This window comes from Trichechus manatus, unplaced genomic scaffold (assembly GCF_000243295.1).
Source record: "Trichechus manatus latirostris isolate Lorelei unplaced genomic scaffold, TriManLat1.0 scaffold00057, whole genome shotgun sequence".
Taxonomy (NCBI): domain Eukaryota; kingdom Metazoa; phylum Chordata; class Mammalia; order Sirenia; family Trichechidae; genus Trichechus; species Trichechus manatus.
This window is the reverse complement of record NW_004443993.1, coordinates 7,398,453-7,416,724: the sequence shown is the minus strand read 5'-3', so window position 1 is coordinate 7,416,724 and position 18,272 is coordinate 7,398,453. Positions and strand designations below refer to the sequence as shown.

The window sequence follows — 18,272 nt, the reverse complement described above, 5'->3', positions numbered from 1 at the left end:
AACTTCTCTGCTTTCAGCCAAGATACATCTAACATCAGCAATGATATCCCTTGTTCCACATCCTCCTCTGAATCATGCTTGAATTTCTGGCGGTTCCCTGTTGATATGTAACTGCAACCAATTTTGAATGGTCTTCAGCAAAATTTTATTTGTGTAATATTAATGAAATTGTTTGATAATTTCCACATTCAGTTGGGTCACCTTTCTTTGGAATAGACATAAATATGGATTTCTTCCAGTTAGTTGGCCAAGTAACCATCCCTCAAATTCCTTAGCATATACGAGTGAGTGCTTCCAGCACTGCATCCATTTGTTGAAACATCTCAGTTGGTATTCTGTCAATTCCTGGAGCCTTGTTTTTTGCTAATGCCTTCAGTGCAGCTTGGACTTCTTCTTTCAGTACCTTCTTTTCTTGATCATATGTAACCTCCTGAAATGACTGACCATCAACCGATTCTTTTTGGTACAGTGACTCTCTGTATAACTTCTATCTTCTTTTGATGCTTCCTGCATCGTTCAGTATTTTGTCCATAGAATCCTTCAGTATTGCAACTTGATGCTTGAATTTTTTCTTCAGTCCTTTCAGTTTGAGAAATGCTGAGCCTGTTCTTCCCTTTCAGTTTTCTATCTCGAGTTCTTTGCACATGTCATTATAATACTTTATTTTGTCTTCTCAAGCTGCCCTTTGAAATCTTCTGTTCAACTCTTCTATTTCATCATTTCTTCCATTCACTTTGCTACTTGAAGGTCAAGAGCAAGTTTTAGAGCCTCTTCTTACATCCATTTTGATCTTTTCTTCCTTTCCTGTCTTTTTAAAATCTGTATGCCTTTAATTTCTTTAGTTTTTTTCTTTTTATTTATTTTTTATTATTACACTGTAGATGAAGGTTTACAGAACAAACTACCTTCTCATTAAACAATTATTACACATATTGTTTTGTGACATTGGTTACCAACCCCATGAAATTTCAACACTCTTCTTTCTCAAACTGTGGTTCCCCAATACCAGCTTTCCTGTCCCCTCTTTCGTTCTAGTCCTTGTCCCTGGGCTGCTGTGCCCCTTTAGTCTCATTTTGTTTTATGGGCCTGCTTAATCTTTGGCTGAAGGGTGAACCTCAGGAGTGACTTCATTACTGAACTAAAAGGGTGTCAAGGGGCACTTCTCTTCCAGTTGGTTGGCCAAGTAACTGTCTTCCAAATTTCTTAGCATATACGAGTGAGCACTTCCAGCACTGCATTCATTTGTTGAAACATCTCAATTGGTATTCTGTCAATTTTTGGAGCCGTGTTTTTTTGCCAGTGCTTTCGGTGTAGCTTGGACTTCTTCCTTCAGTACCTTCAATTCTTGATCATGTGCAACAACTCTCAAGGTTTCTCCAGTCTCTGTCAGGCCAGTAAGTCTGGTCTTTTTTGTAAGTTAGAATTTTGTCTACATTTTTTTCAGCTCTGCTTGGAAACCTTAATTATGATCCCTGTCAGAGCAGTCAGTGGTGGTTGCCAGGCACCATCTAGTTTTGCTGGATTCTGCCTGGTGGAGGCTGTGATAGTTGTGGTCCATTTAGTCCTTTTCACTAATCTTTGCCTTGTGTCTTTGATTTTCTTCATTCTCCCTTGCTCCAGACAAGATGAGACCAGTGGAGTATATTAGATGGCTGCTCACAAGCTTTTAAGACCCCAGATGCTACTCACCAAAGTAGAAAGTAGAACATTTTCTTTACAAACTGTGTTATGCCAATTGAGCGAGATGTTTCCTGAGACCATGGTCCCCACAGCCCTCAGCCCAGCAATTCAGTCCCTCAGGGAGTTTGAATGTGTCTATGGAGCTTCCATGGCCTTGTCTTGTACAAGTTGTCCTGGCTTCCCCAGTATTGTGTACTGTCTTACCCCTCACCAAAGTTACCACTTATCTCTTGTCTATTTAGTGTAAGAATATGGAACACTACAGAAATTTGTATGTCATCCTTGCTTAGATGCCATGCTAATCTTCCCTGTATTGTACCAATTTTAGTATATGTGCTGCCAAAGTGAGTACTTTTCCTGTGTTTTCAATGACTGCTTTTTTTCATGTATGGTGTCATTGACGACATTCCACAACTCATTTGGTCTTATGTCATTAGTGTTCAATGCATCAAATCTATTCTTGAGATAGTCTCTAAATGCAGGGTGGATATACTCAAGGTCGTCCTTTGGCTCTCGTGGAATTGGTCTAATTTTCTTAGCTTCAACTTGAACTTGTATTCGAGGAATTGATGTTCTGTTATAGTGAGACTGTAATTTTCTTTTGTCTTAAAAAAAGTCCTTATCTAGTTGTGAGGGGTCTTTCAAAAGCTTCCCTGGAGCTATATGACCTCAGATGCTTGGGGCCAAGGAGATCTGATCCTGCCCTGCCCTCTCTATTTTTGGTTCATGATTAGAGACAAGAACTAGTCATCCTAAATTCATTTACATATGCTTAGGCTGGCTTAGATATTTTAAAAGACAAAAGGTAACTGATTTTTCCCTTTTATTATTCTCTTGGTAAGAAGTTTTGCTTTCTCTTTATCACAACTTTTATTATCCAGAAATTACCAAAGCTTTTTAGCAATTTTGTAAATGAATCCATCATTTCTTGGCTAGCCTTCTCTCTCTCTCTCTCTCTTTCTCTAGGCTTGTCCTGTGCCTCCATTTTCCCATTCTGGAATTGCTAGTTTTACATTAATTTTTTCCTTAAATAAAACATATTTCATAATATCTAGCTTAAGTTACTTAGAAAGCTTTCACTTTTAAGATTGACATAGTCCCTATCTCTGGCATGCTTTCTAAATCATAAGACAGACACAAGACACAGTTTTTCTTGAACTAGGAAAGAAATGAAGTTTTAACACAGCGTTAGAAAAAACAGCAACTGTCAGCCATAGCATCCAACCTGATACAAGCTAGAAACTCAGATATAACATTCTAGACCAGAAGCAAGCTCTCAGAACAAAACGAGATAGAAAGACCACGTAAACTCACTAGTATGCGAGGTCAGCTCCAAGAAAGGGTTTATACCACACAAAACAAGAATATGGGGAACCTGGTTTCTTAAAGTGTATATAGCAACTTTTTATAAGATCAACTCAATTTAACAGAAAAAAACAGGTTCTAGATAAAACGTATTAATTTACCAGACCCTCAGATGTAGGAATATAAGACCTTTTGAGAAAACCCAAGCATCAAAAGAAAGTTCCTTAAAGAGGAAATCAGGTTGTAAAGTACTTTAAAGTAGCTACTGATTTTAATTTCAACATTGTGATTCTTTATTGAGAAACTATATCATAAAACAGATCTGCAGCTGCCACCTCCCCCTGTGAATTTCATAAAACTGATCAAGAGCTGCCACTCCCCCCTGTGAATTGACATCACCTATTTTCTTGCAAGATTTGGTGATTACACCCAAATATGTTCTTACAAAATTTTTAGAATTTGAAAGAGAAGCATTACTTTTGGTTTCTCAGAGGCAAGGCAAAACCCTAGCAAGAGACTGCCATGGAATGGGGTGGCTCAAAAGATGCTGTGATCCTTTGTAAAAACTTTTATCAAGCCAATTTGTGCACCAAAATCAAGGTCAACATAAAAAGACAAACAGAAGCAAAAGTAAAAATACAAGACCACCACCACCAACAACAAAAAAAACCCTAAAGAGCTAAAAGGCATTTCAGTAGGAGTGTAAGAAGAATACTTCCCACTGATTTTAATTTATTTTAGATACTTCTGCTTCTAATTTACATTTTAAAAAGTCTAATCTGGCCAATTCAGAATTCCCCCATGTAGGTAATTATAATGAAAACTTTTCTTTTTTAAAATCATGCCATTTTTCTAAAGACTGAGCTGAATTAGGCCCCAAATCCTTTAACATATAGGCAGTGGGTGTGCCAGATGGTGGGCCATCATTCTTACTTTTCTCTTGGTTATTTCCCATTTTAAATTTGTAAAGGTGAAAAGAAAGAGGTTTCAAAACAGAGCACTATTTTCCAGATTTTCTCTAAGTCACAAAAAGAAACCTAATGAGGAATGCCACAGGTCTGGACAGTTTTTTTGCTTAGACCAATGTCATGGATTGAATTATGTTCCCCAAAAAGTGTGTGTATCAATTTGGCTGTACCAGGATTCCCAGTATGGGGTGGTTGCCCTCATTTTGTGATTGTAATTGTATGTTAAAGAGGATTAGGGTGGGATAGTAACACCCTTACTAAGGTCACATCCCTGATCCAATGTAAAGGGAGTTTCCCTGGCGTGTGGCCTGAACCACCTTTTATCTTACAAGAGATAAAAGGAAAGGGAAGCAAGCAGAGAGTGGTGGACCTCATGCCATCAAGAAAGTAGTGCTGGGAGCAGAGCGCATCCTTTGGACCTGGGATCCCTGTGCAGAGAAGCTCCTAGTCCAGGGGAACACTGATGAGAAGGCTGATAGAGAGAAAAAGCTTTCCCCTGGAGCTGATGCCGTGAATTTGGATTTCTAGCCTACTAGACTGTGAGAAACTAAATTTCTCTTTGTTAAAGCCATCCACTTGTGGTATTTCTGCTATAGCAGTATTAGATGGCTAAGACAGACCAATATGTGTCTTCATTGGGTGAAATGTTGCTTGTGGGTGGCCGGCAGCCCAGCACTCTAGCCTGTCTTGCGACTACTTTATCCCGTCATGGGAGTCTTTAAAGCTCGTGATGAGCACCTATGACTGCCCTAATAGCTTTCACTCCTTGACCCATGTCTGAATTTTGCACTTACTGTGACCCAGAGCTCTTTGAAGATAGAATTACTTTTTTAATGTTTCAAACACCTGAATCTGGACATCAAACTGCAGTTCACCAACAGAGTCCCTAGATGTCACTTTTAACCAAACATCAAGCAAAAATCTAAGAAAGAGTCTCTTTAATCTAACAACCAGTTTTCAAACAAACTCTGAAAAAAAACTTTAGAAAACATGAGAAAAAGATCAAGAAAGAATAAGCAAAGGCTCATTTCCTGAGAGCACTTACCCCGCTGGTGTCAAAGTTATGTGGAGTGTGAATGCTTGGGGTACAGAAGACAGGACCTCTCTTTGCTGGCTTCTGCTCCACAGTCCATGTCTCCTCAAGGTCGACTGGATCCTAGGCTTCAGAAAAATCCTGCTGCAACTGGGTCATTTAATTGTCCTAGGATAAAATCTCTACAAAGTTATAGTAAAGCAAGAAGAAAGATTTTATTCAGCCTATGTTCCAACAGGCAAAAGTGGGAAACAGACAAGCATGCTGCCAGAGCTATGTCTCCCAAGTTCAGAGAATGTTACAAAATAGGCAAAAGTAGGAAATGGACAAGCATGCTGCCAGAGCTAGGACTGCCTGAGTATAAACAATATTACAGAATTATCACTATATATTGACATTACAAATGGGTAAAATCATTAAAATATTCATCTTTTCACAGATTGACTAAAAACTGTTAAATCACTGTGATTCTACATTTTAAATTGTCTTTCTCAATAATCATTGGTATAAACTTCATTAATGACAGTCAGGAGAGTCTTCATTGGTCCAACAAATCTTGCTATTTACTAAATGTGAATAGAAAAATGTAAGAGTGGAAAATATGTGGCTCTTATGTGCTCTATCTAAGTATTTGTTTATGTGAAATGTTTCCTAAAAAATGTTTTCCAAGGTTGTCCTAGCTACTGTTTTTATCCCTTAAGGACCAGTTGATGTGTCCTTGTGAGTCCTTGCTGCTACAGCTGGGTCACTTTCTTTATATTCAAGGACAGGGAATAATGGCTCCTTAACTCCTAAGTCATTTCCATGGAAAATCATTAATTTTTCTCTCTTTTTTTCTTTGCTTATTTAAATTAAACCCTTGCACTAAATTGTAAATGACAAAATAAACATAATATAGTTCATGATAGATTCTGAGTGTCAACACCATAGTTAAAAGTCTCACAAAAGTCTGTTTTCTTTCAATTCCAATGACAAGACCTTCTCCCTGTCTCATCTCACAGACCCGAACTCTGCTTCCATGTATTTGACAGTCATTCCTGAAAAAGGGAAACCACGTGCTGTCATTGTGAGCTGCAAGCCTCTCCTGGAAGCCAACTGGAAAATTTTCGGTAAGCCCCTAAGCTGAGTTTTCCAGCATGCTCTTCCTTCGTCTGTGATTATTTACTTCTTGCACTATGCAGGACTTTTCTGTATCATTTTCTGTCTCAGCATCTCCATTTCTCCCTAACTCTCTCTAATTTTCTCCCTTTGCCCCACATGGACAGTGGAATTCTTCTAATGGTGCATAGAAACCCACACACATACACACACACCTCATTCCAGTTGACTCATGAAAGATATGTATTTAAATTAGCATAGAACTTTGGTTTTTCATTTTATGGAGCATTAGAACAACCTTTTAATGGAGTGGCTCTGAGCATAAAAGATGGAAGAGAAGCCGACTGGCAATTATGACATATGGAAGACACCTAATGACCACGCATTTTTGTATGGCACAGAAGAGGGAGGTTTGACTGGGGTTTTTAGTTTCTCACTTAGCTTTTAGCCTCTCACTGAAATCATAATGTTCAGAAAAACATAGTATTGACTGACAGAAATTGAACCTAATGAATATTACTCAGTGACTGATTTTATTTTGCCAAGTTTTGCTGATAACATCCATACCTAATTAAAGCATCCATTAGAAGCCTGTAATGTTAATTTAGTATAAAAAATATAATAGACTTCTCTCAGGGATTTTGCATTTAAATGATCCCTATAGGCTTTAATAGATGTCACCATTGCAAATAACTATTATGAAAAATATTGTCTAACTCAGAATGTGCACATTATAGTCTAATTAACTTGAGTCGTTGGGTTAGCTACATGTAAGAGTCACTATTTTTTCTTCTTTTATATTTGGCATTTATACTTCACTGAAATGCAACGCCTGGAGAATGCAGGGCTTAACATGGTTCTTAATAGGTTTTATCATATTTGAGGTAAAATAAACCACACAGCTTCAAATTAAAGAAAAAAAAGCAAAAAAAATTGTGTCAACAAAGCTCTTCTCTCTGGGTGAGTTGAGTTTCTTTTTTTAGAATTTATACCATGGCACTGCAGTTCTAATTTTTTATTTCTGGTTACTACCTTAACTATTAGCAAGTTAATTCTGAATATTTTTACATTTTTGTGGGTACTTCTTTCTATAATAAGTTTTCTAGTTGGCCTGATTTAATTTCAACATCCTCCTTTTCTATTTTACACACTGTGCATGCGTTGATTAACTCTTCCTCCCAAGATCCTGCCCTGGAAGCCAATGTTCACAGTCTCTTAGGAAGAATAACAACAGCTGAATGAGTGACCTGCTGGGGGGACAACTAAGACCCTTCTTTTTTTTATTTGAAAGGAACTAAATGTAAGAAATTTTGTCTTCCCTGAGTGAAAGAAGACTAACAATTTCCTCTTAATGCAAGAAAATTCATTCATTCATTTTTCTCTTTCATAAACACAAAGTGCACACCAACATCTGAGTTGATAAATAAACCCTATTGATTTCTCATCAACTGTCCAACCTTATAGGGACACCAATGGTGAGACTCACTGCTGACAAAAAGATATTAATTTCAAATGTGGTTAGTAGCAAAGGTGATTGTCAAATCAGATAATAATCCAGATAAAAGTTTAAACAGCATGTACATGATATCCCTGGGTTATGATGAGAAGCAAGAAGTAATTTAGAAGTGTCTGCAGATTTTATAACTGTGAGAAGGAAATAAAGTGAATGAAATAACCCTTACAAGACTGAATTATTTTTTCCTTTGACTTTTTGTTGATACTATGTGTTCTCATTTATGAAGACATGCTGATTAAAACATAAATTCAGAATTTTTGATGTAAGTTATGAATTTTGATACTCATTATCTGGGATCATATGTGCTCAGTGGTCCTAGAGGACAGAAATCCTGCTGATGAGTCAATGATAAAATTTTTATTTTTATTTTTTTAATTTTATTTCCTGAAAATTTATAAAACATGAAGTTACCCGCCAACGACTGCATGAACATTTTATTCTAGTCTCCTTCTTCCTGTTGTTGTTAGGTGTCATTGAGTCAGTTCTGACTCATAGTGATCCTATGTACAAAAGAACAAAAAACTGCCCAGTCCTTGGCCATCCTCACAATTTTTGCTATGCTTGAGCTCATTGTTGCAGCCACTGTGTCAGTCCATCTCCTTGAGGGCTTTCTTCTTTTCTCACCCTCTACTCTACCAAGCATGATGTCCTTCTCTAGGGATGGGTCCCTCCTTATAACATGTCCAAAGTATGTGAGACAAAGTCCTGCCATCCTTGCTTCTAAGGAGCACTTTGGCTGTACTTTTTCCAAGAGAGGATTGTTTGTTCTTTTGGCAGTCCATGGTATATTGCATATTCTTCACCAATACCATCATTCAAAGGTGTCAATTCCTCTTCTGTCTTCCTTATTCATTGCATGCATATGAGGCAACTGAAAATACCATGGCTTAGGTCAGGTGTACCTTAGTCCTTAAAGTGACATCTTTGCTTTTTTTTAATACTTTAAAGAGGTCTTTTGCAGCAGATTTGCCCAATGCAATTTGTCGTTTGATTTCCTGACTGCTGCTTCCTTGGGCGTTGATTGTGGATCCAAGTAAAATGAAATCCTTGCTGTCTTAGTTATCTAGTGCTGCTATAACAGAAATACCACAAGTGGATGGCTTTAACAAAGAGAAATTTATTTCCTGACAGTAAAATAGGCTAAAAGCCCAAATTCAAGGAATCAGCTCCAGGGGAAAGCTTTGTCTCTCTGTTGGCTCTGGAGGAAGATCCTTGTCATCAATCTTCCCCAGACTAGGAGCTTTGCCACACAGGAAACATGGGTCCAAAGGACACGCTGTGCTCCCAGCACTGCTTTCTTGGCAGTATGAAGTCCCCCAGTCTCTCTGCTTGCTTCTCTCTTTTATACCCCAAAAGAAACCAGCTAAAGACACAATCCAATCCCATAGATTGAATCCTGCCTCATCAACGCAACTGCCGCCCAACTCCCTCATTAACATCATAGAGGCAGGACTTACAACACATAAGAAAATCATATCAGATGACAAAATGGTGGGCAATCACATAATACCAGTAATCTTGGTCCAGCCAAATTGATACGCACATTTTTGGGAGACGCAATTCAATCCATGACAGGCTGTATCTTTGAAAGAATTATAATACAGTGAAGAAGAAAAACATTTAAAAAAAAAAAAAAAAAGAATACCTGAAGGAACATGAGAAGTTCAATCCAAGAATTTGGGAGAAGTTGAAATCGGAGAAAATAGATCAAAAAACCTAATTCTGTCTGGAGAAATAAGAGGTTTCACAGAGGAAGTAATGTTTGAGCTGTGGCCTGGGTGGCTGATCAGTTACCCATTCCAGGGCCTTCCAAAGGGCAGGAACAGCATGTGCAAAAACACACAAGCTGGTGTCACAGAGAGGATGTGCTCAGGAGATGGTTACAAATATTTAAAGTGTCTGGAGCACAGCCTTCATGAGGCAACAAGGTGAAATGACACTGTAAAAGAAAGTAGTGCCTAAATCATGGAAGACCTGGTATTTGTTTATTATTTATTTTTTACCTTTCATCTAAAGAAGATAGATGGTCATTGAAGAAATTTAAACCAGGGAGTATCCTGATCGGATGTATGTCTCTAACAGACCCCTCCAGGCACCCTTCTAGAGATTGGAGAGGAGCAGTCAAGAAACATTCTTTTCTATTTAGCAGAGATCATCAAAGTAATTAAGGACACATTTTCTTCCAAATATTATAAAATAGTGTAGTTCATATGATAAAAACATTTAAGACATTAATTCTAAGAAGAGCCTCTCTACTCGCTAACATTCATTTGGCTTAAGGAAAAGGAACTTGCATAACTGGTGAAGTAGATTGTTGTTATATATATATTCTTTAATGACAAACTCTTCAATGTATTGGGAAAATACTGAAGTTGTCAGGGACTTTATTTTACTTGCATCCACAATTGATGCTCATGGAAGCAGCAGTCAAGAAATCAAATGTACGTATTGCACTGGGCAAATCTGCAGCAAAAGACCTCTTTAAAATCTTAAAAAGCAAATATGTCACTTTGAGGACTAAGGTGCAGCTATCCAAGCCATGGTGTTTTCAATTGCCTCATATGCATGTGAAAGATGGATAATGAATTAGGAAGACTGAGTAAGAACTGATGACTTTAAATTATGGTGTTGGCAAAGAACATTGAGATTGCCATGAACTGCTAGAAGAACAAACAAATATGTCTTGGAAGAAGTACAGCCAAAATGCTCTTTAGAAGCAAGGATGGAGAGAGTTCATCTTACTTGGTTTGGACATGCTATCAAGAGGGACCAGTCCCTGGAGAAGGACATCGCGCTTGGTAAATCAGAGGGTCAACAATAAAGAGGAAGACCCTCAAGGAGATGGACTCACTGTGCTCAAGCATAGCAAAGATTGTGACGGTGGCCTAGGACTGGGCAGTTTTTCATTCTCTTGTACATAGGGTCACTATGAGTCAGAACTGACTCAATGGCACCTAACAACAACAACGAAGTTGAAGAGCTATTTCATCTTTTTAAATATAACAGATTCAGTGAAGCAATCTATTCATCTCCATTTGATTGCTTTTTAAATAAACATCAATTTGAATTTTAGCACAATTAAGAGAAAATACGCTATTCTGACTAGTTAAAAAGACAGATCTTTTAATTACTTCCATAAATTCAAAAATCTTTATTATGTTTGGTATAATAATCTACATAAATTTATGACTCTATCTTACCTTCCTACCTGGGCTAGAAAATATCTTTAATTAACTCTTTATGAGAACAACTCTTCTTTCAGTTCTGTTGTCTTGCTATTTCAAATCTGCATTTCTTGCAAGAAGGTCCCTGATCTAAGATATTCAACAAGTTCATTAACACATAAATATGCAGTCTCTTTACTAGGAATCAACTACACTTGACCTTTCATTGTTTGCTGCTGCTTAGTCCTCTCTTCCTTCTCCTTCTCCTCCTTTTTCTTCTTCTCTGTGTTCTTCTTCATCTTTCTATTTCTCCTTCTTTTCATCCTCCTTCTTAGTTTTTTGAGAAAATTTTAATATCTTACATGTGTTGTGAGGATATTACAATTATTTGCCACTTTCGTTAACCTGGAATCCTAGTGGCTTTAACAACCAAAACTTTGAAAATAAAATGATCTGATAAATGGGAATGATTCATCATCTCCTGTATTTCACTCCATGTGTGGAACTCCATTCAAAAGAGGCACTGAAATTAGTGTGTTGATAATGTTCAGAGTCTGCACAATAGACCAACAGAAGAGCCAAAGAGAGTGGTGAGAGTGAGGATGAATTCAGATAGAGGACCAAGTTCTACTTACCTTGTGATACAAAAGCATTCCTTCATGGAGATTAGAAAATGTTTCCAGGACCCAACCATAGAATCAGCCTATGTTCTGGAACTGCCTATGTCAAACTAAGAGTAACTAAGAGACATTATGGATAATAAACTTGGAGCATTGTGATCTACCTAGAAGGAACACTAACTGCATGCCAAATCATATTGCTATAGTTGTCCTCCAGTTGGCTCTGACTCATGGCAACCCCACATATGATGGAAAGAAACTTTGATCCTGCACCATCTTCATGATTGTTGGTATTTGGTGCATTGTTGCAGCCACTGTGTAGTTCCTTCCAACCTAGGGGCTCATCTTCCAGCACCAGGATAATATTCTGTTGTGACACTTAAGATTTTCATTGGATAATTTTTAGAAGTAAATCATTAAGCCATCTTGCAAGTCAGTCTTAGTCTGCGTGCTCTGCTGAAACCTGTCCACGATGGGTGACCCTTCTCGTATTTGAAATATCAGTGTTATAGCTTCCAGTATCATTGCAACATGCAAGCCTCCACAGTATGACAAACTGACAGACGGGTGGTGGTGTCACATAGAGAGTGAGAAAGCAGGTGGCAAAGAAGCCCAGAAGATGCTGAGCTAGTTCAGTCAGTTTGATACACCTTTAAGTATATTTAAAATTTCACTGAACACAAATGTGGTTAAATTAGCTTTATGAAGCATGGACAGAATTTCCTGCAAGGGTGGCACTAAGACTGTCATAGACTACTTGCCTTTCCAATTTTTAAATATTTCTTTGACTTCTTTAAAAGATACCCAGTATTTGCCTAAGCAAGATGTTTTAACCTGAGATTAACTCATTATGTATTGTTTGGCTTTTAAGGCAATACACAATTAGATGACTTTTTCACTTATAAATCCTACAGTTGTAACAGAATTTTGTCTCTTGGAGACGTGTAGCCAACAACCTCACTAAATACGTATATATTCCTTTGTTTTTTATAATGGTCCTCATATGTTTAGGGTGGAGATAACTTGAAAATGCCAATTCCTCTTTTCTCCTCTTTATGTTCTCTTCTTTGGAAGTCACTTAATTTCCATGGAAAATCATTAATTTTTCTCTTTTTTGTTTTCTTATTTAATTCGAGCCCTTGAAATAAATTGTAAATGGCAAAATAAAATACACTTCATGATAGATTCTGAGTGTCAACATCATGATTAAAAGTTCCACAAATGTCTGTTTTCTTTCAATTTCACTCACAAGACCTTGTCTTTGTCTCATCTTGCAGCCCCAACGTGTGCTCCCATGAATTTCATACTCATTTATCAAGAATCAGTGCCATATACTCTCATTATGAACTGTCAGCATCCCAAGGAAATCAATAGGAATATTACCGGTAAGCATCTCAGCTGAATTTCCCAGGGTTGCTCTGCCTTGGCCTGTGACTGTTTACCTCTTGCTCTATGCGGGCCTTTTGTGTATCTCTTTCTGTCTCAGCATCTCCGTTGACTCCCTTGCCCTCTCAGATTTTCTCCCTTTTTCCCCACTGACCGTGGAATTCTTCTAATGGTGCATAGAAACCCACACACTTTTATTGCAGTTGTGTCATGAAGGATATGTATTTAAATTAGTATAGATTTTTGTTTTTCATTCCATAGAGCATTAGAACAACCTTCTAAAGGAGTGCCTCTGGGCATAAAAAAATGAAAGAAGAGCCAGTTGTTTGGCAATTATGAAATACAAAAGACATATAATGCCCTTTTTATTATGGACCATAAGAAGGGGGTTTGTTTGGGGATTTTTAGTTTCTCACTTAGCTTTTAGATTCTCACTGAAATCATAAGTTTTAGAAAACATCTAAGATTGACTGACAGAAACTGAACTTAATGAATATTCCACAGTGACAGATTTTATTTTGCCAAATTTTGCTGATAATATCCACAACTAATGAAAGCATCCGTTAGAAGCCTGCAACGTTAATTTAGAAAGAAAAATATAATGAAGCTCTATCAGGGATTTTGCACTGAAACGATCACTTCAGGCTTTTAATAGATGTCTCCATAGCATATAATATTTATGAAAAATATTGTCTGACTTAGAGTATGCACATTATAATCTAATTAATTTGAAACTTTGAGTTAGGCAATGTAAGAGTCACTCTTTTTCCTTCTTTTATAATTGACATTTATAGTTCACAGAAACACACCATCTGAAGAATGAAGTGTTTAACATGTTTCTTAATGGGTTTTATCATATTTGAGATAACTGTGTGCATGAGGAACCTGTACATAGAACAAGAAGCAGTCGTTTGAACAGAAGAAGGGGATACTGCTTGGTATAAAGTCATGAAAGGTCTGTGTCAGGGTTGTATCGTTTCGTCACACTTATTCAATGTATATTCTGAGCAAATAATCCAAGAAGTTGGAATATATGGAGAAGAACAGGGCATCAGGCTTGGTGGACGACTCATTAACAACCCTTGATATGCAGATGACATGACCTTGCTTGCTGAAAGTGAAGAGGACTTGAAGCACTGATGAAGATCAAAGACTACAGCCTTCAGTATGGATTACACCTCAACATAAAGAAAATGAAAATCCCCACAACTGAACCAATAAGCAACATCATGATAAATGGAGAAAAGATTGAAGTTGTCAAGGATTTCATTTTACTTGGATCCACAATCAACATCCATGGAAGCAGCAGTCAAGAAATCAAACCATGCATTTTATTGAGCAAATCTGATGCAAAAAAAACCTCTTTAAAGTGTTGAAAAGTAAAGATGTCACTTTAAGGACTAAGATGCGCCTGATCCAAGCCATGGTGTTTTCAATTGTCTCATATGTATGTGAAAGCTGGACAATGAATAAGGAAGACTGCAGAAGTATTGACGCCTTTGAATTATGGTGTTGGTGAAGAATATTGAATATACCATGGACGGCCAGAAGAACGAACAAATTTGTCTTTGAAGAAGTACAACCCAAATGCTCCTCAGAAGCAAGGATGGTGGACATGTTATAAGGAAGGATCAGTCCCTGGAGAAGGACATCATGCTTGGTAAAGCAGAGGGTCAGCAAAAAAGAGGAAAACCCTCAATGAGATGGATTGACACAGTGGCTGCAACAATTCACCTAAAGCATAAACAACAATCATGAAAATGGCTCGGGACGGGGCAGTATTTTATTCTGTTGTACAGAGGGTTGCTATGAGTCGGAACCAACTTGACGACACCTAACACCACCAAAGACAACAACAAATCAAAGTTTCAAATTAAAGAAAAAAATCTATGCCAATAAAGCTCTTCTCTCTGGGTAAGTTGAGCTTCTCGTTTTCTTAGAATTTGTACCATGATATTGCAATTCTAATTTTTATTTCAGGTCACTACATTAACTATTAGAGAATTCATTGTGAATGTGTTTACATTTGTGTGGGTACCTTTTTCAATAATAAGGTTTCTAGTTGGCCTGACTTAATTTCAACATCCTCCTTTTCTATTTTGCATTACAATTACTTGCCACTTTTGTTATCCTGGAATCCTAGTGGCTTTGAGAACAAAGACTTTGAAAATAAAATGTTCCAATAAACGGGGATGATGGTAATCTCCTGTGTTTGGTGCCATATGTGTAACTCCATTCAAATGAGAAGCTGGAACTAAAGAGTTGATAATGCTCAGACTCCGCACAATAGACCAGGAAAAGAACTGAAGAGAGTGGTGAGAGTGAAGATGAATTCAGAAAGAGGAGTAAGTTCTGCTTACCTTGTGATACACAAGCGTTCTTACCAGGAGAACAGAAAATGCTTATAGAACCAACCATTGAATCAACATATGCTCTCAAATTGCCTATGTTACAATAAGAGTAAGTAAAAGAGATTATAGGTAATAGACTTGGAGCATTGTGAACTTCCTAGAAGAAACACTAGTGGCATGCTTAATCATATTGCTCTTAGTTGTCCTCCAGTTGGCTCTGACTCATGGCAACCCCAGGTATGACAGAACGAAATGTAGCCTGACCCTGCACCATCTTCTTGATCATTGGTATTTGAGTCCATTGTTGTGGCCGTTATGTAGTTCCTTCAACGAAGGGATCTCATATTCCTGCACTATATAGGACAATATTCTGGTGTGACCCTTAGGGTTTTCACTGGCTAAATTTTAGAAGTAGATCATTAACCTGTTCTTGCTAGTCAGTCTTAGTCTCAGTGTTCTGCTGCAGCCTGTTCACCATGCCTGAGCCTTCTTGTATTTTGCAATACCTGTGGCATACCTTCCAGTATCATAGCAACATGAAAGCACCACAGTATGACAGACTGACAGATGGTGACGGTATCAAAGCATAGACAGTGAGAAAGCAGGTGGGGAAGAAGCCTGAAAGATACCAAACTGTTTCAATCAGATTGTTGCCACCTTTAAAGCATATTTACAATTTCACTGAACACAGCATGTGGAATAAGTAGCTTTAAGAAGCGCTGAGTTCCATGCCAAGATGATACGAAGACCCTCAAAGATTTCTTACTTCTCCTATTTTTAAATAATTTCTTTGACTTCTTTTTTAAAAGATAGCTAGTATTTACATAAGCAAGATATTTTAACCAGAGTTTAACTCCTAATGTTTTCTTTAGCTTTTAAGGCAATACACAATTAGGTGACATTTTCACTTACAAATCCTGTAGTTGTAACAGAATTTTGTGTCTAGGAGACACGTAGCCATCAATCTCACTAAGCATGGATGCATTCCTTTGTTTTTACAGTGGTCCTCATTTTTAGTGTAGAGACCACTTGAAAATGCTAGTTCTACGTTTCTCCTCTCTATGTTCTCAAATTTTGAAGTCATTTAACTTCCATGAAAAATCGTTAATTTTTCTACTTTTGATTCTTTACTTATTTAATTCAAACCCTTGAAATAAATAGAAAATGACAAAATAAATATGATATATTTCATGATAGATTCTGAGTGTCAACATGATGATTGAAAGTCCCACAAATGTCTGTTTCTTTCAATTGCAATGACAAGGCCTTGTCTGTCTCGCAGCCCTGACCTCTGCTCCCACGGATTTTACAGTCTTTACTGATACTCCAGAAGTGAAGCCGCATTCTGTCGTTGTGACCAGCCAGCCTCCCCTGGAAACCAATGGGAGAACTACTGGTAAGCATCTCAGCTGAATGCCGCTGTGTTGCTCGCCTTGGCCTGTGACTATTTACCTCTTGTGATATTCCATCCTATACGTACCCCTTTTCATTCTCAGCGTCTCCATTGGCTCCCTGACCCTCTCTGATTTTCAGCTCTGCTGAAACCTGTCCACCACGAATGACCCTACAGGTATTCGTAGCAACATGCAAACCACTACCGTATGACGAACTGACAGATGGGTGGTGGTGTCATAAAGAGTGAGAAAGCAGGTAGGGAAGAAGCCCAGAAGATACTGAACTGGTTCAGTCAGCGTGCTGCCAGCTTGAAACTATATTTAAAACTTCACTGAACACAACATGTGGAAAAAGTAGCTTTAAGAAGGACAGAGTTTCATGCCAGGACGATACTAAGACCCTCATAGATTTCTTACCTCTCCTATTTTTAAATATTTCTTTGATTTCTTCTTTAAAAGATACCTAGTATTTACCTGAGCAAGATGTTTTAACCTGAGTTTAACTCAGTATGTTTTCTTTGGCTTTTAAGGCAATACACAATTAGGTGACATTTTCATTCATAAATCCTGCAGCTGTAACAGAATTTTGTGTCTTGGAGACATGTAGCCATCAATTTCACTAAGTATGGATGCTTTCTTTGTTTTTATAATGGTCCTCATATTTTCAGTGTAGAGACCACTTAAAATGCTAGTTCTGCGTTTCTCTCTGTGTTCTCAACTTTGGAAGTCACTTAACTTCCATGGAAAATCATTAATTTTTCTATTTTTCTTTCCTTGCTTGTTTGATTCAAATCCTTGAGATAAATCATAAATGGCAAAATAAACATGATACAGTTCATGATAGATTCTGAATGTCAACACCATGATTAAAAGTCCCACAAATGTCTGTTTTCTTTCAATTCCAATGACAAGGTCTTGCCTCTGTCTCATCTCTCAGCCTCAACCTATGCTCCCATGGATGTGACAGTTATTACTGCAGAAGGAAAGCAGCATGCTGTCACTGTGAGAAGGAATCCTGCCCAGAAAGACAATGGGAAAATTAACAGTAAACATCTCAGCTGAATTTCTCAGCCTTACTCTGCCTTGGCCTGTGACTATTTACCTCTTGTGCTGTGCAGGCCTTTTCTGTATCCCTTTTCTGTCTCAGCATCTCTGTTGACTCCCTGACCCTCTCTGATTTGCTCCCCTTGCCCCCACTACTGATCGTGGAATTCTTCTAATGGTGCATACAATTCCACTCGCAGACATACGTCATTAGAGTTGTCTCACAGAGGATATGCATTTTTTTTTTTTTTAAAAACTCAAAAGTATAAAACTTTTAGTAAAAAAGAGAAAAAAAAAAAAAAACAGGAGAAAATCTTCAAGATCAAGGGCTTGGCAAAGAATTCTTAAACTTATTACCAATAGCATGATCCCTAGAAGGCCAAATTGATAATCTGAACCTTATCAAAATTAGAAATGTTTGCTTTGTCAAATGCCATGTGAAAAAGATGAAAAGATAAACTTCAGACTGAGAAAAATATTCACAAACCTCATATCTAACAAAAGACTAATATCAAGCATATACAAATAACTCTCAAAATTGAACAATTAAAAAAAAATACCAGAGACTGAAATCAGGAAATGAGCAAAGGACATGAACAGACTTTTCATTGAAGAGAAGATAAAACCAAAAAAACTAAACTCATTGCTGTCAAGTTGATTCCGACTCTTTAACACCCCTACAGGAGAGAGTATAATTGCCCCATAGGGTTTCC

The 18,272-nt window shown here is 37.6% G+C and overlaps 1 protein-coding gene, 1 non-coding gene and 1 pseudogene across 6 annotated transcripts in view; 1 reads left to right on the top strand and 2 right to left on the bottom strand.

Moving 5' to 3' along the window:
* LOC105756398 (zinc finger protein 555-like) overlaps positions 1-18,272 on the bottom strand; it is a 376,219-nt pseudogene that overhangs the window by 219,792 nt on the left and 138,155 nt on the right.
* Positions 1-18,272, top strand: part of LOC101345977 (adhesion G protein-coupled receptor E4-like) — a 115,615-nt gene that overhangs the window by 45,751 nt on the left and 51,592 nt on the right. For 4 of the 5 annotated variants that reach the window (XM_023733252.1, XM_023733251.1, XM_023733249.1 and 1 more), the window contains 4 exons: positions 5,988-6,095; positions 12,662-12,769; positions 16,404-16,517; positions 17,453-17,560. In XM_023733252.1, coding sequence (XP_023589020.1) covers positions 5,988-6,095; positions 12,662-12,769; positions 16,404-16,517; positions 17,453-17,560 — 438 coding nt within the window. The remainder of the gene's footprint in view (positions 1-5,987; positions 6,096-12,661; positions 12,770-16,403; positions 16,518-17,452; positions 17,561-18,272) is intronic. The other variant, XM_023733250.1, reaches the window with a different exon arrangement.
* On the bottom strand, positions 1,926-2,032 carry LOC111820981 (U6 spliceosomal RNA). Its single transcript, XR_002824470.1, has one exon. It is a non-coding gene; the product is annotated as a U6 spliceosomal RNA (small nuclear RNA).